This window comes from Symphodus melops (assembly GCF_947650265.1).
Source record: "Symphodus melops genome assembly, chromosome: 8".
Lineage (NCBI taxonomy): Eukaryota > Metazoa > Chordata > Actinopteri > Labriformes > Labridae > Symphodus > Symphodus melops.
In genome coordinates, this window is record NC_136698.1 from 19,717,251 (window position 1) to 19,738,920 (window position 21,670).

The 21,670-nt window shown below is 42.1% G+C and overlaps 1 protein-coding gene across 7 annotated transcripts in view; it reads right to left on the reverse strand.

The window, feature by feature from the left end:
- szt2 (SZT2 subunit of KICSTOR complex) overlaps positions 1 to 21,602 on the reverse strand; it is an 83,855-nt gene extending 62,253 nt beyond the window's left edge. For 6 of the 7 annotated variants that reach the window (XM_079351231.1, XM_079351232.1, XM_079351229.1 and 3 more), the window contains exons 1-26: positions 21,413 to 21,602; positions 19,050 to 19,175; positions 17,813 to 17,986; positions 17,429 to 17,599; positions 16,094 to 16,216; positions 15,361 to 15,523; positions 14,850 to 14,956; positions 13,794 to 14,004; positions 12,682 to 12,852; positions 11,330 to 11,561; positions 11,081 to 11,210; positions 10,566 to 10,711; positions 10,308 to 10,460; positions 9,788 to 9,902; positions 9,327 to 9,532; positions 8,855 to 9,091; positions 8,140 to 8,218; positions 7,912 to 8,000; positions 6,081 to 6,249; positions 5,797 to 5,914; positions 4,793 to 4,906; positions 4,493 to 4,693; positions 4,267 to 4,364; positions 1,676 to 1,814; positions 1,262 to 1,585; positions 945 to 1,152 (exon numbers count right to left, since the gene is read on the reverse strand). In XM_079351231.1, coding sequence (XP_079207357.1) covers positions 945 to 1,152; positions 1,262 to 1,585; positions 1,676 to 1,814; positions 4,267 to 4,364; positions 4,493 to 4,693; positions 4,793 to 4,906; positions 5,797 to 5,914; positions 6,081 to 6,249; positions 7,912 to 8,000; positions 8,140 to 8,218; positions 8,855 to 9,091; positions 9,327 to 9,532; positions 9,788 to 9,902; positions 10,308 to 10,460; positions 10,566 to 10,711; positions 11,081 to 11,210; positions 11,330 to 11,561; positions 12,682 to 12,852; positions 13,794 to 14,004; positions 14,850 to 14,956; positions 15,361 to 15,523; positions 16,094 to 16,216; positions 17,429 to 17,599; positions 17,813 to 17,986; positions 19,050 to 19,175; positions 21,413 to 21,436 — 4,028 coding nt within the window. In that variant the 5' untranslated portion in view covers positions 21,437 to 21,602. The remainder of the gene's footprint in view (positions 1 to 944; positions 1,153 to 1,261; positions 1,586 to 1,675; positions 1,815 to 4,266; positions 4,365 to 4,492; positions 4,694 to 4,792; positions 4,907 to 5,796; positions 5,915 to 6,080; positions 6,250 to 7,911; positions 8,001 to 8,139; positions 8,219 to 8,854; positions 9,092 to 9,326; positions 9,533 to 9,787; positions 9,903 to 10,307; positions 10,461 to 10,565; positions 10,712 to 11,080; positions 11,211 to 11,329; positions 11,562 to 12,681; positions 12,853 to 13,793; positions 14,005 to 14,849; positions 14,957 to 15,360; positions 15,524 to 16,093; positions 16,217 to 17,428; positions 17,600 to 17,812; positions 17,987 to 19,049; positions 19,176 to 21,412) is intronic. The other variant, XM_079351230.1, reaches the window with a different exon arrangement.
- Between the last annotated feature and the right edge of the window lie 68 nt (positions 21,603 to 21,670).

Below are 21,670 nucleotides of genomic sequence, written 5' to 3' on the forward strand. Positions count from 1 at the left end.
GCTGACTCATCTCTGTCTTTGGCTGCCATGCCTTCTACAACATCTCTCCACTGAAGATATGCTTCCCACCCTGACTCTGACTCTGACTCTGGCTCCCCTCATCTCTTTTGGAGTGGGGTAGAGTGGCTCTGGAACGCTGGTGGAAAGTGTCCGGCCTCGCCAGGATCTCAAGAGTCTTGATGTTTTGGGTCTTGCGGCCCATTCTGCCTACATACCTCAGTTGGGTTGGGATTTGTGGGGTCTGGTGGTGGAGGATTAAGGTCGGTGGTGTTGCTTCATTGCTTGATAACACGAGTGGTGCATGGATCTGCTGGGTGTAGCGGGGTTGTTTGGGTTGGTAGATGGGTTGTTTGGCTGGTCATTCGCGCCTTGGTTGGGATGGAAGGCGGTTCTTCAATCGGCGCTTGCTTTCATTGTTTTTGTCGATTTGTGTCCTTGGTTTAAATTTTTGTTCTCATTGCTGCTTTTTTTTTTTTAATCTTTCCTTTCTTGCTTGTGACTTCTGTTTAAGCTGATGGTGAGTTTAAAAGGGATACTTCACCCATTTACATGAAGCTGTGTATCATTAGAAACATAGTAGTAGTGTTGAATGGTCGTGAATCCAACCCTCATTTTGCCCTGAGACAAGAGAAATATGTTTTTCTTTGCTTGAAAGTTTTCTTCATGTGATGCAAAAAGCGGCATCACATGAAGAAAACTTCCAGGCAAAGAAAAACATATTTTTCTCATCTCAGGGCAAATTGAGGGCTGGATTCACGACCATTCAACACTACTACCATGTTTCTAATGATACACAGCTTCATGTAAATGGGTGAAGTATCCCTTTAAGATCTGACTGGTGGTAAAGGTAATAGAGGGTTGTTATGCAAAGGAACAGGCAAAATCTGAATATAGCATTTTCACATTGTCAGTCTTCGGAAGCAGCCTTTTCTCTCTTTTAGTACCTGAGGAAGATGTCCCTGGGTTGGCGGTTGGAGTTGGGATGCACCAATTGCTCCTTCAGGTGCTCCAGGGAGCAGTTGTAAACGTAGACCGGACACTTCAGTTGGCTGCATTCGAATGTGCTCTGCTGAGGAACCTGCCTGTCGAAGCTGATTTGGAAATTGGGTTTCTGTGGTTCAGAGAACTGGACTCCTTCTTTTTCACCCAGATCTGGAAAAGTAAGAAAGAATATTTTCTCGCCCAATTGTTCAGCCATACTAGGTGTGAATGAAATGTGTAACTGTGACTTGAATACAACGGACAAGAGCAATGAAAAGACCTGAGCGTGGGTTCCCAGTCACTGTCTCAGACATTCTGCTGTCCCAGCTGTCATGGTCCAGGATGACCGAGTCTGCAATCCCATTCTGGCCCTCAGACTGTGGTGAGAGTAACGGGGACCTGTTGTTGACGTTCCCACTACTAGAGCTCCTCCCTAGTTTACTAGCCAAACTCAGGTCAGACTCAGACCTCTCCAGACAACTGGTGGAGCCAGAAAGTGAGTCAGCCTGGGATTTGTTGCTGGGTGTCAGGGTGTCATCTTCCAGTGTGCCAGCAATCGTCTGAGGTTCTGTCTCCAGCCCTGATGCTTTCAACATAAGAACATCTGCAAAATAGACACACAACCATCTTTCAACTGGCCTCAATAAAAAAAAAAAAAAGAGCTGTTGGTTACCAAAGATGACTCGAGGCGTACCTGCGAAGGAAGCAGGAAGGAAGGTGAGGAGAATTTGCTGTGAGTTGATGTACTTGGCATAGCACCTCCACTGTGGTGTTGAGCAGCTAGTCTCCAACAGAAAGGGCTCCTCATCCACAAGGTCAGCATTACTGAAACTCTGTAAAAAGGAGAGGACCCATAAGTTTGTTTTATACTTGTTGGGACAGTCATTGATGTGTTCGCGGTACAGAAAAAAAAACAGACTTATGCAAAGTTTCCACCAGCCAATGACAGCACACAGGTGAGTTCATGAGTGGATACAATTCAGCAGTAGAAAATGTAATCATAGTAAGGTGAAACACCACAAAGATAAAGCTTGTTCTAATAACGAGGGTGAACCTTGTGTTGGCTTCCACATAAGTATGCTTGCTTTCTACAGGACAGGAAGTTACCAAACACTATCTGCTAACTTGTGCTAGCATGCGATAGCTTGCATTGTAGGAGTGGCTGATAGAAGATTAGGCCTTTTTCTGCTTATAATCAAAGTGTTTACTGCAATAATGTATTGTTGAATAAAGGTTTGATCACCAAATACAAAGGAATGATTAGATATCCATTGTATGAATGATTGTTGCTCACATTTATATTATATCAGTTATTATATGTGTTTTAATCTACCGTAAATTCCGGACTATAAGCCGCTACTTTTTTCTCACACTTCGAGCACTGCGGCTTCTACTCCGGTGCGGCTAATGCATGGATTTTTTATGGGGGACAATGAGCTTCTGCCGCAAAAACATTTGACTTCGTCACGTCGGATCTTAATATCAGTCATTTTGCGCTTCATGCACGCACCCTCATGATGGAAAACACACGGAGAAATACATATGATGCAGCTTTCAAGTTAAAGGCGATCGACCTGGCTGTCAAAGAAGCTAACAGAGCTGCTGCACGTTAAGATGACACTGACAGCGACAACAGAGACTGAGGAAGTGAGTAATGAAGTCATTCTGAGGCAGTGAATGGATGGACTTTTTCTTGTGAAATATATTACGGTCATCTTTTTCATCAGCCGTGTTACAGACACCGTCGGCTAGGCTTCGTATTGTAACAGTTCATGTTGTAAAGTCAGTAGTTGATAATGTGTTCATAATTCCGATTATGTGGAGAGTCAGTGAATGCACCAGCGAGAACGTGTTGAGTGGCTGTATGAGAGAACGCTGGGGGAGAGTATTTGCGGATGTTACCGGTAGACTACGTCTGTGTAAATAGCTCTTGTTATAGCGTGGACACCTGCGGCTTATAATCAAGTGCGGCTTATATATGTACAAATACATTTATTTACTTATTTTTAGCCGGTGCGGCTTATATCCAGGTGCGCTCAATAGTACGGAATTTACGGTAATTGTTTGAGATTTTAGTTCAGAGGTTAAAGGTATTCTGTGAAGAGGGCTTGCACAAGTGAGTGCACATTCCAACATGTGTTTTGATGTGGCCCTTTAAACTGAATCACTCACCAAATCAAACATAGGTTTAGTTTAAAGCCCTGAACAGTTAATCACTCACCCACTTTTATATAGGTTGAGTGAGCCTTGATTCTTAATGACCTAAATTGTCTTCTCTAAAAAGAATTAGTTAGTTGACGAGTTGTCAGGTTGTGATAAGAAACAGGTAGGAAGTGTCTTCCCCTACAGATTGGACAAAGGATTCGGGAATATGATGCACCAATGAGAGAAGCGGAACCAAACATCAGGAGGCGCATAATTTGGAAAGCTGCCCAATCGGAGGAAGGAAACCGCACATTCTCAAATGCATAATTTGATTAGATATTCTCTGTCTAGTGTATAAAAGGGTTCAGGGAAAGATAGTCGGGCTCAGACTTCGCGCACTGACCAGGTATCTGTCTGTCGTCAGGGACACGTAGTGTTGAACCCAGAGACTCTGTAACTTGCATTCTTGATTCATCGAGTTAATAAACTCTGTTAACCTGATAGAGACGCCTCCAGTCATTCCTCTCATCCCATCAAAAGAATGCGCAGAGAGATTTGAGGTAATTATTTAGAGGAGTCAGATTTCTATTAACAACATTTAGGAAAAGGATGAAATAGAAACTGTTATCCTTCAGGGCCCAGTTTGAAAGGTGTCGATTTCAAGCTGTACATTACCAACATCATTTAAATTTTGTTTATGAAAGAGAAGAAACGAAAAGTAGCAACATAAACATAATATGAAGGGTAGACGTCTACAGTGTGCGAGTGTGAAAGACGAAGGGATGCATTTTGCGAAAGTTAACCTTGAACTTTTAACCTTTAAACACAGTGTTGAGGGTATCCTGATTTAAAATGTTTCTTAAATTCATATCATCGCAGGGAGCTATGACGGACTTTCTGAATCTATTAAGTTAAATGGACTTGAACACTTCTCTAGTCTTCTGTCTACTCAAAGCTCGTTTACACTGCAGGTCACACCGACATTTACACACTGATGGTAGTGTGATCTGCGCTATGTCAATCTTCTGGTTGAGAGACGACCGACTGTACCAGCTGAGCCAATAGCCGCCCTCCTGAGGTGTTTTTCAATCTTGGAAAAAGACAATATACATCCACTCTAAATAACACATATCTTATAACCTGTAAAGTGCTGGTCGATCCCATCACCTCTTTGCCGCTGCAAGTGGTGTGGAAGGATGTCATAGTGTCCTGTCTTTCTGGAGGCTTCACACACTCCTCTGAGACAAAACAAAAAAAGGCAGATATGTAGATTCATTGTGTGAGACTTGGACTTAGTGTATGAAAGTGTTAATGTGGAAGTTGTTGTAAATGACAGATGGGGTGAGATGACGAGGCGTGAGCTGACCTTTGATTACAGGTAAGGAGAAAGGAGCCACATGGCCGTCTCGTTCTCGCTCTAAAATGTGGCGCATGAAGGCGGCATGGTCGTTCTCAGCTAACGGGATCTCTCTGTCACTAAGTTCATGCTCCAGGTTGCTGTGGAAGAGGCTAAGCAGAAGCTCGTTGGGCAGACAGGGCGAGTCGTGCAGCTGCGCCTCGTTCTCCCCTGTTTCAGATGAAAAGGTGTGATAAGTATGGAATTCTTATTGTTTTTAACAGAGATATCAATACATATTGTCAGGCACTTCTTCAATATCCCCGTTACCTGTAGTGAACGTGAGAAAGAAGAGCTCCACCTGCTGGCATTTTGGAAGCAACTGAATAAGGTCAAACTGAAAAGGAACAACGAATATGCTGTCCTCAGGGGCCGAGGCTTCTCCTGAAAACAGAAGATAAAATTCATCAATAAAAAAAAGAAATCAGTAATTGATAACAAGTCAGTGATAACATAGTAAAGCCTTCACAGGCATGTCTTGTGTGCGTGAACATAGTCAACACACTCAAGCATACTTAGGAACATTTTGATGAAATAACATTTTTACTGAACACTGTAGATACAGGATACAAAAAACGAAAACATTTTTAGATAGAGTTTTTAAAGGTCACTTATTGTCCTCCTTTTCAGTAACTTTAAATAAGCCTCAGAGCTTCTCAAAACATGTGTGTAAAGTGTCTTGTTGTAAATCCACTCTGATCCTTTATTTGATCGTACCTATATACCCCTCTATTTCTGCCCTCCTCAGAACAGGCTGTTTCTGTGTCTGTAGCTTTAAATGTAAATGAGCTGTATTTGACCACACCCCTCTCTGGAAGGGCTTGAGTGTCTCACGCGTTCTCACTCCATGTCCTATTGTTTACGATGAGAAGGCAGACTCAAGAGGGCAGAACAAACACGTAGCTGTGGGAGTGTCACCCACCTGGGCTACTGCCCTTTGTGATGTCATGAAGGGAAAATCTCCAATCGGCCTCTTTGAGCACACATTTTCTGAAAAGCGAAGCAGGCTAAAGGCATAGAGGATGGACTTTTCTCATAATTGCGGGGTTTGTAGACTGACTAGATACACATATTAGTCTAAGAAAAAAGTTAGTCAAGGTAAAGTAAATCTTGCGTAAAATGTGACCTTTATACTGTAGATTAAGTTAATGATATGAATAGGTCCTTACTGCAGTGCTGCAGTTCTACATTGAGAGTTTTCAGCTTGTCCAGGGTCCAGTTATAATGCAAATGTAAATTACTGTAGGTTAAAAAAAAAACAGAAAGAATTGTACCTCTCACATCCGTGAGTCCAGCTGGCAGTGAGCAGATCTGGTCCTTGTTCTGACACAGTTGGCTCAAATATTCAAAGGTCATCATTGTGGACATACAGGCAAAATCTCTGGGGAAGATCTACACACGAGAGAGAAACTTTTTGATAGAAATAAACCCTCATATAAATACAAAACATAGCAATGAAACGGTATGCACATGAAGATTAACAATATCAGTCCCCACTCCACCCTTAGCTCTGCTCATGTGAGTGGGATGTGTAGCTGTATAAATAAGTGATACACACTGCTTGAGGTATCTCGTGGTACTTGAGGCCCTTGAAGTGGCGATGCTGTTCCATGCAGTTCATCACGGTGCCACTTTGTGGTTCTACCCAACACTCGGTCACAAGGTTCAGCTCTGTGTCCACATCTACAGCCTCCACTTCGGTGTCATTGTCATCATCAGTGGAGAAGCTGAAGTCCCACAAAAACAAAACAAACAGGTTGTTAAAGCACCGCCACAGTACAGCCAACCAGTAGAGAAGAGCTTGATTTAACTAGAATATTTTGTGACAGCCAAAGAAGGAGGGTCATTAGGCATTTTTGGAGTGCAGGAACTTTTTCATAGTTCTAGGAACTGTTGGAACCCTCCTCGTTTTTTTTTTTTGTTTGTTTTTTTTTTACTGATTCTGCACCACAGGAACTATGAACTATTTAAGTTCCTAGAAACCCGTCAAGAGCAACCTTTTGCTCCACTTCAGATGAGGTATGTTCCCATGGTGTGTAGTTCTCAGGGAACTCCATAGTCAAGAGTTCCTCTTCAAAAAGTTCCCAGAACAGTTTAGTCCAAAAAACCTATTGTTATTGACAAGGCATGCAGACCGTATACAGTCTCTATGGAAAATAATATGAGAAGTTTGTGACCAACAGTCAAGTACAATTTTTCCAAACAATCACAAGCATGTACATTTACAGAGTTCTTTTATCTCCTGGTTATAGTTGTGATGAGTCTGTAACATAATGGAGCTGAAATAAAAGTGTGTCTGCCTTCATGTCACATGTTTCCGTAAACCTTGAGTCTTCTTTGGCATCATATCTGAAGTATTATAAAATTCACATTGGCAGATATTATTGTTATTGACATTTGAATCCCTGTTCACAACTTTAATTCCTTTCTTGGCAATATACCATTGAAGTCTGTCTCTAATGGTTGGGAAAATAGTTCGCCAATAACGGCTTTGTGATGTAGGTGAACTTAAAACAACAGTAAGCAACAATAATTCATCAGAACTTGTGTTAAAATAACAAACTCTGATCATGTCACTAAAAATATTAAATCAAAATGAAGTCTGAGATTTGAGCCCTCTTTCAATTAGTCTTTTTTAACTCTACCTGTCAAACAACCAATCAGGGTTAATTAGCCAATCACAGCTACTATGTAAACATTTAGCATGTATGTTTAATGCCTGTCACCTTAGAATAGGCCTATTACAGGTCAAAATAAGCCAACCCAAAGTCTTGCCTCTCTAGGATTGTATTTTCTCTGCTTTTCCGCTACGTCCACGTCCATCATATTTGCAGGTGTGAATTGCATCCACTTATAAAACTCCCCACACAGGAACATCCAGTCAACCAAAACTTCACCAACACACATGTATAGATGCCCAGAAGTGACGATTGAGCCACATTGTATAAATTAAAATCTTTAATTTTCTGTAAAAAGCTACTGACTATCTTTAACTGCTTTACACCCAGACACCCCATCGGACTATGTCGCCCCCACAACCACCGCCGTCCTCATTCATGCACTACCTGCTCCGACCTCAACCTCAGCAACAAGGAAGTGTGGTCAACAGGAACGTGAGGAATACAAAGGGGAAGTCCTTCCTGCATCGTATCCTACATGCTCCTTTGTAAAGGGTTTTGAGATAAAACTTGTTACTGCTGCCAAAAAAAACAAACAAAACAATTTTAAGCTTTTTTCGGCCTGCAGAGTCTTGTATCGGAGAAAACTGAAGAGAGACTGGGCAGGTTGCAGAAAGAGATACAGTGATGACACACAACAAAGTCCCCGTGTTTAAACTAAACCTGACCACAGTCGATGAAATCAGGAGCAGATGTTGCTCCCAGTCTCACCTGTCCTTAGTCGATGTAGAGTGAGGTGGAAACAGGATGTACTGAACAATACAGGAGTGACTCTCTCTGTCAGTGTCCCCTGAAACAGCCTAAGGATGAAGACACAAGTAGAAACAAATAAGCACTACTTGCGATAGAACTTCAGCTCTTAAAAATGTGGACATTAGAAAAAAAACACACACAACACATTTTTGGTTCTTATTAATTTGATGTCCTGCAGTGACCTACCTTCATTGGAAGCTCGATCACCATGTTCACAATGCCCTCACCGGTGGCCGCAAAGTGAAAGCCCTCTGATATGCGAATCCTACACAGAAATCAGAACAGATGTGCATTCAGGACAGATGTTTATTTTGGATAGATGGGCATTCGTTTTTTCCCCAAACACATTGACAGACCAATGGTAAATGGTAACAGTACGTCTACAAATTCACACACTGATGGTAGAGGTTTCTATGTGAAGTGTCCATCAGAAGTAACTCGTCCCATTCACATACATTCATACACCACAGACAACGCAGCGGAAGCAATTCAGGGTTACGTTTTTTTGCCCAAGGACACATCAGACAGGAGCTGGGTATCGAAGCCTCAACCTTCCAGTTGAGAGATTCTACTAACTGAGCCACAGCCGCCTTGATAACACCTTGAATCTGTCTGTCCTTTTTCCCTCGTTGATGGGATTCTTTGATGAGACACTGGTTTGTTTGGTGGTGGACATCTGGAAGACCAAGTCTATCTATAGCTAGAGGCTCGACACTTCAGACCATGCACATCTCGAGACCGCTTTGAGTGCTTCAACACTAATTGGTACTATTACGTATGAAACCCTCAGGCAAACATGGAGAAAACACTAACGTTTAATCTTCGCAGAACAAAAATGTTAATTCTTCGGAAATGCGACGAAACAAAAACTTCTGGTCACCGACAAGGTGTGTGAACTCACTCAGAGAGCATGGACAGGATGTGAGCCACAGCCTGCATGGCCACAGTCAGTCCATGGCTGCTCTGCACGTTCCACACCCAGCGCTGGTGCAGGAAGTAACGGGACAGGGAGGCCAGGGTGGAGGAGGCTGTGCGGTTGGCTGCCATGCTGAGGGGGATGGTACTGTTTGAGGGCGGAGGGAAGTTCTCCATATGGAAAATGAAGGGAGTGCGAAGGTCCAATGGTAGCTTCTCATACCTACAAAGAAGGGAGAGCGCATTTCATTATAAAGAGATGAAGCTAACAGCCTTGTTTCATAGTGATTGCAGTGCTTAGCTGAGCTTTTACTGGTGTCTTTCCAAACCACAGTCAACTTTACTTTTAGTCACAGAGCCTTGTGACCAAACATTTGAAAGGAAGAACTAAAAACTATAAGAACACAAAATGAGAGTATCAGTGAGTAAAAAGGTGTGCGGTTATCATGCACATTGACCTTATAAGGAGCTTTTCCAGAGGCTTATTGAGCACCACCACACAGGGTCTGTCTGACAGGGCAGGTTTGGGGGCGGGGACAGAGGGGGACTTGGATGGTGATGGATGGCCTACTATCTTCCTTTTGGTCTTCGGGGTGGCCTCTTTGCTCTGAACACGATGAGGGAAGCGAAGTTTCAGGATCTGCTCCCGCAACTCATCCACAATCTATTAAAGAAACACAAAGACCAGCTCACCCGAGAACAGGTACACAGCTGAGCAGCAAAGCAGACTTTTTACACAGTAAAAGGCTTCCTTATTAAAGTATCTACAATCGGAAAGGATATTCAGAAGCCATTACACAACTGTCAATCAAAAAGATTGATTTAAAGTTAATCAAATGTGTGAGGAGGTCGTATTTTTCCTGAAAAGAATGATTTAACTGAGTTATTGTTCATCTCTTTTCTGTCTTACTCTTCGTACCTTGTTTCTCACAAGAGCCGTTGTACCAATTGGGAAACCCAAGCGCAGCACCATACATGGTGTCTTTGAGATGAGACGGACCAAGTAGAAAGAGGTAGGGGGCTGATCAGGAGAACTGTTAAAAAAGAAAGACAGGCACAAAGGAAGAGAGAGAGAGAGAGAGAGAGAGAGAAAAGAAAGAAACAAACAAACAAACAGAGAAAGAAAAGAAGACAATGAAAGAACAAAGGAAAAAAGAAAGAAACAAAGACAATGATGTAAATATGATTCTCATTTTAGGGAGCTTAATGTATTGAGACTGTTTTATCTTTGGTTAGTGTATTCAAAGATTCTGAAGTATTGTAAGTACAGGTGTAATAATCAGATACAATCCTAACACTATTTATCACTCAATTCATTACAAACTTATTTTCAATAATCAATCGTTCATAAAGTACTAAATCTAAAGACAACAACATCTTTGTTCAGTTCCTGGAGCTGTTGATGTCACAGTGTCTTTTCTTGTCATCCATTGCCTCACCTGTATATGAGTTTAACATAGGAGTAACCCTCCACCAGTACAAAACTGCTCCAGTCCCTCAGCAGTGACGTCAGGGCAGAGTGGGAGATACGGCACTGTATGGTGCTGTAACGACCGTTGTTTCCAGCTGTGTGCAGGTGTTTGGGGACGGGCCTGTAGGGACAGAATCATTCATGACTTTAAATCAATATGGGACCAATTCATCACAACCACACATGTTCTCTACGCTCATTTCTTATATAATAGTTGTTTTCTCACATGTCATGCTCCAGGATGATTGCTATGCGATGCATGTGCAGCCATCTTTGCCAGAAGTTTGCGTCCATGGAGAGGATGGGCTTCCAGTAGGAAGCAAATTGGGACTGGGACGAGTCTTTGGATCCACTATGCTGCAGCGACAGCACCTGTACAAAAGACAAGATTGAATCCAAAAAGGTTGAGAGGACACAAGGACGGGGTGATGATTAGCAATGAGGGATACCCTGGAACCAAAACTCATGACATCAGTTTTAAAAGCTTATTGTTGCAGAAACGTCTGCATTGAAGATGTAGCCTTTGACAGAGATGCATTTTAATTAGTGTGCAGATGTTAAGACCTGACAAGTTAGAGTTTTATTTATGTATGTTTCAGTAACATTTACTACAACTGAAGAGAGAGAGAGGCGCTAGCTTGATTTTTCACATCTGAAGACTTATTCATGTCTATTTGGCACCTCCTGGTGGATAGATAGAAAAGTACAGGTAAAGTGTGATGGTGAGGGTCTGCACGGTACCGGAGTAGTCGAGCCAGGAGGGATGTAGAACAGAGGTACTCCGTTTTTGGTGCTCTCAGGAATCGTGTAGTTCTCAGGAACTGAATTAAACGACTGGAGGTGCACCAACATCTGATCAGTCTGATTGATGCTGAAACGACAAACCCACAACACACTGTTAGGTAACATCATTTTCAGCAGTAGAATCTCTTCTTTAGGGAGTTTTAAGGGCAGGACGTGTGATTTTCTCTCTCATTTAGACTGGTGTACCTCTGCAGCGTGTTCCAAAAGCGCCGGATGACGGACGTGCGGTACGGGCTGGTAATGGGCTTCCTTTGGGTGCAGCTGATGTCGTGCAGGATGTCGTAGCTTCCCTCCATAGTCACCTCCACCCTGGTGGTTCTCTTGGCAGGGTCCAAAGGCCAAGAGGCGGCCGCCAGATACTCAATATGCATGTTGTGTTTCCATAACAACACCAGCTTCACCTCCAGCTGGGTCCCACCTGAGAAAGTTTGAATACATCAAATAAGCAGAGGCGCAGATGGACTGTTTGGTATTGCGTAGTTAGACAGAAAACATAACAGCACTACAGATTTAAAAAGTACAAGTATATAATCATTGTATTAAAAGTAGTAACCAGTATGAGAACTCAAACACACACACACACACACACACACACACACACACACACACACACACACACACACACACACACACACACACACACACACACACACACACACACACACACACACACACACACACACACACACACACACACACACACACACACACACACACACACACACACACACACACACACACACACACACACACACACACACACACACACACACACACACACACACACACACACACACACACACAAAACTCATGCACACACTGTAGTCTGTATACTAAAAGCCTGAGTGACGGCACTCAACATAACAACAGGCTGAGAGCTGGTGCTGACCACGCCCACCTGTCAATCAGGTCAGCTACGCACCTTACTGGTAAAATGGTAAATGGTAAATGGACTTGAGCTTGTATAGCGCTTTTCTAGTCTTCTGACTACTCAAAGCACTTTTACACCGCAGATCACACCTCCCCATTCATACCCATTCACACTGATGGCTGGTTATATCTAGTAATTAGTAGCCCATCTAGTAACTAATTCCATTCATGCCACATTCATACGCCCCTGACGCAGCAGGGGGAGCAATTCGGGGTTAAGTGTCTTGCCCAAGGACACATCGGACATGTCGCAGGAGATCGAACCTACAGCCTTCCGTAAAAAGTGCAGCCTCCATACTATTTGGTTTTTTTGGCGGGGGGTTTACCAGGCTGTAAACATATTCAATTCTGCTTTTTAGAATGGGTGTGTATGTGACTTCCTGTGCTTCTGCAGCCAGCATTGACGATCCGATTCACTATATGAACATTAGTGTGAGGAGCATCAACTCCAGATGAATTAGGCGAGACTTTCAAAGGCTGCAGGAACTAAAGCACAGTCTGCACCATCAAACCATCTGCTTCATTCTCAACAGTGATGACATAATGCACCGCACGGCCCAGAGAGGTTTTAATCTATAAATCGGATTTGTAAGGAGACAGCAGTTTACCTTTTGTGAGGCTGACCTCTCGAATGGTGTAGCCCTCTCTCAGTCGCACAGACACCACACTGATTAAGTTGGCATGGACTTCCTTCTCAGTGTGTTTCTTCCTCCTCATGACAAGGGCGGGGTTACCGCTGGCTGACAACAGATGTTCGTTGAACAGTTTGTGCTGGGAAACTAAAAAGAAAAGAAGTCAAGAAGTCACTATTTAGGCTATCGTATTTTCTCTATTGCCTCTAGAGTCCTTGTATGAGTTGTTAAAGATGTCGGTACACTTGTGTCTAAAAGAAGAATTCCATATAATAGAGTTGAAAGCTTTTGAGGACATTGGGGGGACTCGTAAAGTTCAGTATCGAGTCAACAATTATAAACTTTGACTACAATGTTATGCTTTTTATTGGATTTGTACGCATTCATTTACTTCACTATCTTTAGTTCGATCAGGGTCCACTTATATCTCCACTCTTCTTTGATATCTTTAACTTTGTAATTTTGTAATTTACATTTTATTTTATTTATTTTTGGGCTTTTTTGTGTCTTCATTAGAAGGTTAGGACAACGGACAGAGACGGAAATCAGGGAGAGAGTGGGCATTGAAATGGGGGAAAGGAGCCACAGGCCGGACGTGTACCCGGGGCCGCCTGCGTTGAGGACTATAACCTCGATACATGGGGACGTGCGCACTAATCACTGCGCCACTAGCGCCCCCTGTAATTCACATTTTGTATTTAAGTTTTGACACTTTACTTTTTATCAACACTTTATTTTCTTTGTGTGATTTTATTTATACCTACACTGTCGTTCATTTGCTGCTTTCTGTGTCTTTGAATTGCCCCTTGGGGACAAATATAGCTTTTGGAATTGAACTGAATTCACTAACACTTAAACATCTTCTTTTTTTTGTTAGCCTGAAAACAAAACAAAGTTCAGATTTCAAACTAAATACAACGAAAAACTGACTTTGTAAACCAACATTTTTGGCCTCTTTTATTTGTAATAGTATGTCAGAAAAAATGCTGCACATGATGTGGGATTAGTATATCTTAACCTTACTATATATGCACAGTGTCAATAAGGCAGAACGTATCCCATCAACTCAAATCTTTGAATGCACTCACCACAGAAGTACTCGGAGTTCATCGACTCGGGCGTTTTAAGGAAGGAGTAGGTTAGGAAGGCCTTGTGATACGCATTCATCTCCTGGCTGTTCAAGTCAACATCAGGACAGGTCGGCAGGAAGGAACCAAAGGTGGCCAACGAGATGAACTTCATCAGCTCTACGTTGGGGATGTAGCCGAAGCTGCAGTCATAGGAGTAGGCACCGCCGACCTGGACAGAGAAAAACCCACAACAACACTTCAATAACACATCTTCTCCATTCTGGAGCAAAACAACAAAGCTGCATAACATTTCAGTAAACAGCACTGTCAGGGAGGCTGTTATAAAAGTAATCCTGAGTGAATCATGCTTAGCATAAAACATGCTCATGCAACACAGAGCATAAAGTAACCTGGTGATTCATTTGGCTGTATGCATGTGTTATGGAACATTTTACAAATGCCTCATATATAATCTGTCATATAAAATGTGTCAGAAATGTCATACAATACTGCATGCACAGTATGTAAGGATGTTTTATCTTCCACCTTCTTCTTCACCATGGACAGATGTAGGAATAGTCACGTAGGCTCTTTTCTCACACGAGGGGATAGATTGTGCCCTGCCGGGTGGGCAGTGGTCTTATGTGGCGTAATGGAAGCATGTTCTGAAATGTGTAAGTATTCATTTTTGCCCTTTCCTTCCTCACCGTATGAGAGAGGGGTCATCGAACGCTGATTCAGCCTTTGAATAAATATTCATTGAGAGCAGATTGATCTTGGGGTTCTTTACTGAATGGTTCTTCTCACTCTTTGGTAATTCCACAGCACACGTTTCTCATATTATCCAAAAACTTCAGCTTTTTCCTTTCTCTTCTAAGTGACAAAAGTAGTTGAGGATTAAAGCCACCCCCTTTATTTAAACTGGAATATTCTTGTCCCGAGTGCAGTTCCAACGGTAAACAATTAAGAAGATGTAACACAAGCCACATGCCTGAACAACGCGAACACCTTTAAATAGAATCACAGAATCAAACATTTGAACAGTGCAAACCTCAAGAAACCTTTTCTCCTTACCTGCACAAAAGAGCAGGCGATCGTTCCACTCCTGAGCTGATTCAGCAGGGTTTCACACACAGCGACATCGGGGACACTAGTCACTCCATCTGTGATGATAATGATACCTGAAAAACGCAATAATAAAAAAATCTTAGTATTTTAGTTTGTTTATCTTTCATTCATTAACAACTCCTCCACACTATATCTCGAGTCCCCCATGACCTAGTTCCAACTGAAACAGGCGATGAGCCAATCACAAGACAGAAGGCCGGACATAACCTTGGGATGAATTTGATGGGATCGTTAGCTTCAACAAATCATCTTAGTAAAGGCCCCCGAGTGCAGGAGGAGTTCTCAGACATTTGAAACATTTAACAGGAAGAGAAATATTGTTATTCTTAAGGTGTATTTTGGGGCTTTTTTTAAGTGGCAGGAAAATGTCTCGACTCAGAAACCAGGGAGAGAGAGAGAGAGAAAGGTGGAGATGGAGAAAGTAAGTAAGAAGTTGGGATACTTGAGAGAAACCTACCTGCACTGGAGTTTGGAGGCAGCAGCTGAAGGGCCAGGATACCTTGGCGTACCATGCTGACGAGGCCCATGTCAGCTGACACGATGGAAATGCCCTGCTTTCTGTGCGACTGGTCATCGAGGTTGTTGCTATGGACACCTGAGCTTTGGACTTGCTCTAGAGGCTAAAAGAACAGGGGGAAAAAAAATATTTTCTGAACAGAGAACCTAACAACACAGCTTGATGTCCGTTGAGGTCATTTAACCGAGCATATCATGGGGGCTCATTTCATCAGTATTCTAATCCACATTTGGTGGTCTTGTGAGTGGTAGGAGGGGGGAGCATGATGTTTGCAGGGCAGAAAATACACTGAGTTATCATGATAACGGAGGAACACGTCACACAGTACAACAATGTGATGTGTAATAGAACGTCTTGGTTGCTATTTGTCAACTCATTTATTTATTTTCGTGTCATTACCCAAAGTGACCACACGAGGGTGTCAGCGATCATCTCCATCAGCTTCTGTGTTTGCCGTCTCTGACAAACTCCATCTGTTCTTTGTTTGCTCATGTATGTATGTATGTATGTATGTATGTATGTATGGTCTGGGTGGGCTGTGGGGGGTTTCAGCTTTGGACCCATACTCGTTAGATTCATTCATTGTTTTTGTGGGTCTGTACTTTGGATTTGTTAACAGCAAGAACTTAATACAGAATGTTTGTGCTTGTTTAAACTGTTCATGAGCACTTGCCTGTTCGTGCTGCTGATGAAGGACTTGTGCGATGTTGCTCTCCACTGCTCTGAGCTGCTGATAGATTTGATGCAGGAACTCATCAAGGTCTGTCCAATCAAGCTGACAGCCCTGGACTAAAACCTGCAGGGGAATGAAAGACAGTCAGAAAGTCAGATCAATGCAGCTACTACTACTACAACAACAACAACAACAACAACAACAACAGCTCCATGCATCATATGGAGAAAAACATCAGGGCTCTGTGCTTGCTTTGATTTTAACGGTCACAGGTGCCCACGAGTTAAGAGTTTGAGTGCACAGAAATAATGCACGTCTTTACATTGCATTTAAACAATGTGTTGAAGTGGGGCATGTTGCTCCTGACAGTATAACAGTGACAAGAAAGTATCCTAATTTCAGGGTAACAAACCTGATATCTAGATTTTGCCCAGTAGTAAGTTGTTTGAGTAAGGAGGGTAAATAAGTAACAGGTGATAGCTGCCAGAGGTGTTTGTCATTTAAACGCTCTGACTGTTTGTACACCATTCTGTGGTAATACCAGTGATAACAAGAACAAAATTGATGAATGAATAGATTAAGTTCTGTGAGAGCTAACCTTCTCTGCATCTGCTCAATGCTAGTGTCAAAACACAGTTGGACATTTTTGGATGATCTTATTTCCCCTCACTTGTACTGCATGTGTGATTGCAATTTAGAGCCATGGAGTACAAATAATGTCAGTGTTATGACGATGCATTTGAAAAAAGTTTATGGCTGCTTTAATGTAAAGAAAAATAATAAATAAATGTAGTGTCGAATTAATTTAATACGCATTTCTTTAATACACCAAAGGTCAATTCACTTTAACTTTGTCTTGTGGTTTTTTCATTCTGCCAGTTCAAGATTGGATATTTAAGTCCATGTTACGTCTCATCTGCAATATTAATGTGTCTCTACTCTATAAACCCCCAAATAATGAGAAAAGTCCATCCTCTTTTACCTCCTCCACTTTTTTTTAAAAATATGTGCTCAAACAGGCCGATTGGAGATGTTCCCTTCATGACATCACAAAGGGCAGTAACCCCTCCCACAGCTCGGTGTTTGTTCTGCCCTGTGAGCCTGCCTTTTCACCATTAACAATAGGACATGGAGTGAGAAAGCCTGGGCCAACCAAGCCCTTCCAGAGAAGGGCGTGGTCAGGCACAGCTCATTTACATTTAAAGCTACAGACACAGAAACAGCCTGTTCTGATCAAAATCAGTAAAGGGCTTTAACTTATCCTTTTTGACTCCTTAGATCATGACTGCTTTGCAAAAGAGTGGGGAAATAACCAAATGAAAGCCAAGCAATGACCTGATGGGATGTAAGTCCAATAATTGATGAATACACCAAGATGGTGATGAAGATCTTGGGCTTGAAAACTTCATCCGTCCCGGGGACTTTAAACGGTTGACTGAGACCGGCCAAACATCGTGACAAGGCATGAAACACCTCGTCGAATATCATCTCTCCTGTGCTGTCATCCTGCAGAGGGAGAAAAACACACATAGATAGCGCTTAGCTTAAGGTCCATGCTGATAAACACAACAGCTGTGAATCTGTTGAGTATCCAACAGTGACAGAGTGGCAAAGGTCCTGATAAACCCATTTTAGTTATTCATATTGTGTTTTACAGATGTTTCACCACTTGGGGGAAGAACGTCGAACCCGCTGTACACGACAAACTTTTAGTCTCACCACGATCCCCGTGGATGGGCTGAGGTCCAGCTCGATGATGAAGCGGTACCTCCGGGCCAGGAAGGTGGCCCGCGTGGAAGGCATCAACATGCAAGGGTACAACGAGGGGGAGAAATCCGACTGCCATCCTTTGGGTAAGATGCTGAGCAAGTCCAATTCATTCTCTGAGTTCAGCTGTGAATAAACAGAGAGACCTTTAATCAACACGTGCGTATGAAACTTTCAGCTTATTGTGTCACTCTTCGTCTCCAACACAGTTTCACTTAAACCTTCTTTTTTTAACCTTCTTATTATGCCTTAATGCATGCCTCTTTGATTATCTGAGATGTGTTGCTTTAATTAAAACATCTTCATGACTTGAATCCAACAGACCGTACAGACTAGACCTGCTTTTTTTGTTTGTTAATAATTAGCGCAATACAAATAAAAATAGGATTATTAAAAACAGGATCGTTGACTTTGTCCAGTCAGTCATGTTTCACTGGTAGATCTTATTTTTGGGTAATTTTGTTAACATGTTTTCATAGAATAAATCATCTATTCACATCAATAACAAGTTGAGAATTAAAAAAAGCTCCTAGCACAAAAGGTTTCCATCAAGTCCGTTAATCGGATGAAGCTCAAGTTGGCCATCTGCTAACCTAAGATTAATTGGTGCCAATTAAGTGGAGGAAGAAACTCCATTTTGGATTCAGTAAAACTACATTTCAACATAGTTATTGTGTGACATCAAACAGTGAGTTATAGGTAACGTGTATTATTCCCCTAATATTGAACAATGTTATTGCAGGCCCATGAATAGGCCTGTGTGTCCTATAACAACATAAACACATAAATGCATTGAAATTATTATTTTCCCATTTCAATATTGATTCGGGGAAATCCTAAAATCTATTATTTCCATTGTAATGTTGCCCCTCTCCACTGGGGGGCACTGTGGTTACTGCCATACTTCAGCATACTCTACTTTAATGCAATGATTCAATTATTTTTTTAGTGAGTTTGTTCTTAATCAATACAAATATTGCACACTATTTTATTTAAAAATATCCAAATGCACTGTGATGAGTTATTGGGATATTTCTGTCATCGATACATACTGTAGTCTGACATTGATATGGAAGCACTTCTTACAAGAGAATCATACCAATACCATCAGCCACTTTTCAAACTCGGTCTGCAGCTGGACCGCCAATGAGAAGCAGATTAGAAAAGAAGAAAGGCCGGATATACTCACTAGTTCGGGCTTTGAGGCTGGCCAGATGACTTGGTTTAGTTTTCCAAGGAACCATGCCAGACGCACATTCCTGGATATCCGATACTCCTCTTTCATCAGCAGGTAGATCTGGTCAGCCTCCTCCACCTTATTGGCAAGACACAAAAAGAACAGGAAAGTCTTCATGATTTAAGAAGTACAGTAAACTTCCTGATCTGAGAAGCTAAATTAAAATCCATACAACACAAAGCATGTGATATGAAGTGCTTGTTGTAAACACGACTAAATCTGGCAGTTCACATGGCACATTCAATAAGGATGAAGCTCAACATCAGTATCTGCTGATATCGACCCTGTTAACAGACATCGGCATATGTGGCATGAACCCATGTCAGTAGCTGACCTCTATTTGTTGAGCCAAATGAATTCAATGCTTGCAGGTATGGTGCATTCATGCGTTATGGGAAAAAGATTGTCACAGTTGTAAAATGCACATAAACGCCTCCTCAAGTCAGAACAACAGCTCGGAAACTCTGGAAAAAAGGAGGGGCCCGACATGCCGACTTGACGCCATGTTCATCATCGCACGGGCTCAAAGTGTGTTTAATGTTAAGATACTTCTATGAATTCACATATTGAACATAAACTTGCTCAAATATAACACACACGTAACATCTACGATTTCATATGAACACACTGAGGTGGGAAGAACGATTTCCCAACTCGGAAACTGAGACCATCCAAGGAGCACCTGAATGCAGCATTGGGAGACCTAAGGGTTTTTTTAATTAGCAGATAAAGTCACCTGTTGGACCAAACTGCCACCTTGTTTTCATTGTCAAAAATGAGGGAGAGAGGAAAGGAAAAGGGTGGCATTGTGGGAGACACCAAATGAAGTCATGAATCAAACATCAGTATCGGCAATTGGGCACATTGTTATTTCAAACATTGCTATCAGCAATGTCCCTGATTTTCCCATTCTGTGCATCTCTTATAAAGTGAACTCTCAGTATAATGTATGTTTAGGTACTCAGTCATCCAGGTCACGGTAATCTCAGTATGGCTACAAGGGTGGATATCTGACTTCAGTATCGTGGGGACAACTAACAGGAATTTTTTCGAAGAGCAATTCTTGAGGGGACGACGACACTAAAGCTGCCATAAAAGCTTCTGTTTTATCAGGAGAGGGCGAACACACTCGTATTAAATGTAGGCTATAAAGAGGACATGTGGTGCATTTTTTTTTGCATTTTTTTAAACTATATTTAATAATGTATGCATTGCTGCCTACATCCACTGTCAGCTGGTCGTCTGTTACATCAAACTTCGAGATGTGAAATATATAAGAGACAAAAGTCACAGGAAGGTGTTCTGGGGGGATTCTCCAGAATAAAAAAATACCTATTGTAACATGTAAATTAAGCTTTTGGGAGCATTTTGAGACTCATTTCTTCTCCACTTTCTCTCTGTCTGATTGACACTAAGAGTAAATATTAAGATTGTGAAGGTGACAGAACTGTGATCCCTGCAGATAGTTTCTAACTTCAAACAGACTGTGGTCTGAGGCTATGTCATATTTCAACAGTAGTTGGCGTGGATTAATGTTTTTGAGGATGATTTGAACATGTTCTGAATCTGCAGAGTGTTAGCTTTCTAAAGAGACCCTAGTTGTGCTTGTAGTCCAAACAGTTCAAGAACAGTGTTAACTTTGCTCGGGGTGTGTCTGTCTACATCCAAGCCATCTAAGAAGCATCTATAGATGTCTACTAGTCTTCCTGTAAACTCACTCCATGTAGATGAAAACATGATATGGTATATTGTATCTTATTAAAACTACGAGCACCTTAACTGGTCACATGATTAGTTAACTGAAAGATCAGATTTATTTCTTGAACGAGAAGTAACTTCATCACATGTGAGTACTTACCAAAGCAGCATCGTCCTCATTGATTCAATGAGATGCTTTGCTGCTGGATGATATAATGTGATATGATAGCTCTATTTTTGACGACACTGCAGGGTCACCTTTATTTGACTTCCTCTCTTTTTTCTAGGTTTCTGTTCCGCTTACAGGACAGACAGAAAGATAACTTTACTGTCAGACACCAAACGGGACTCTCTTTGCAGCTCTGTGAGCTAGCTGCTGGGCTAACACATGTTTGTATTCCCTATTCATTTCAGCAACTCTGTTAGCTTCTTGTCATTTTCGCCTCTGCTGAAACAGAACTGTGTCGATTTCTGGCTGCTAGGACAAAACGTGCACATAAACAAATGTAGGCTACATCATTCCCCCCCCCCCCCCCCCCCCCCCCCCCCCCCCCCATCAGATTGAAGAGCTAATGTTAACTCATTGTTTGTTTGTTTTTGTTTGTTTTTAATGTTACCTCATTGTCCTGTCTTTCGGCCATGCCTTATGACGCATAGAGGCTGCACAGATCTCACTGACCCGCAGCTGACGAAGCGTCTCTTCTTCTGTCTGTCCAGAATAAACTGTCTTGATACTTGTTTATCATTTGTCTGCCTCTGTCCTGCCGTCAGCTTCCACGGGGTTGTAGTGTGTACAACTTCCGGACAAATCTATCAAAATAAAAGACCTCAAGTCAGCAGACAAAGTGTTCTTTTTAAACGAACATTTATCTCGG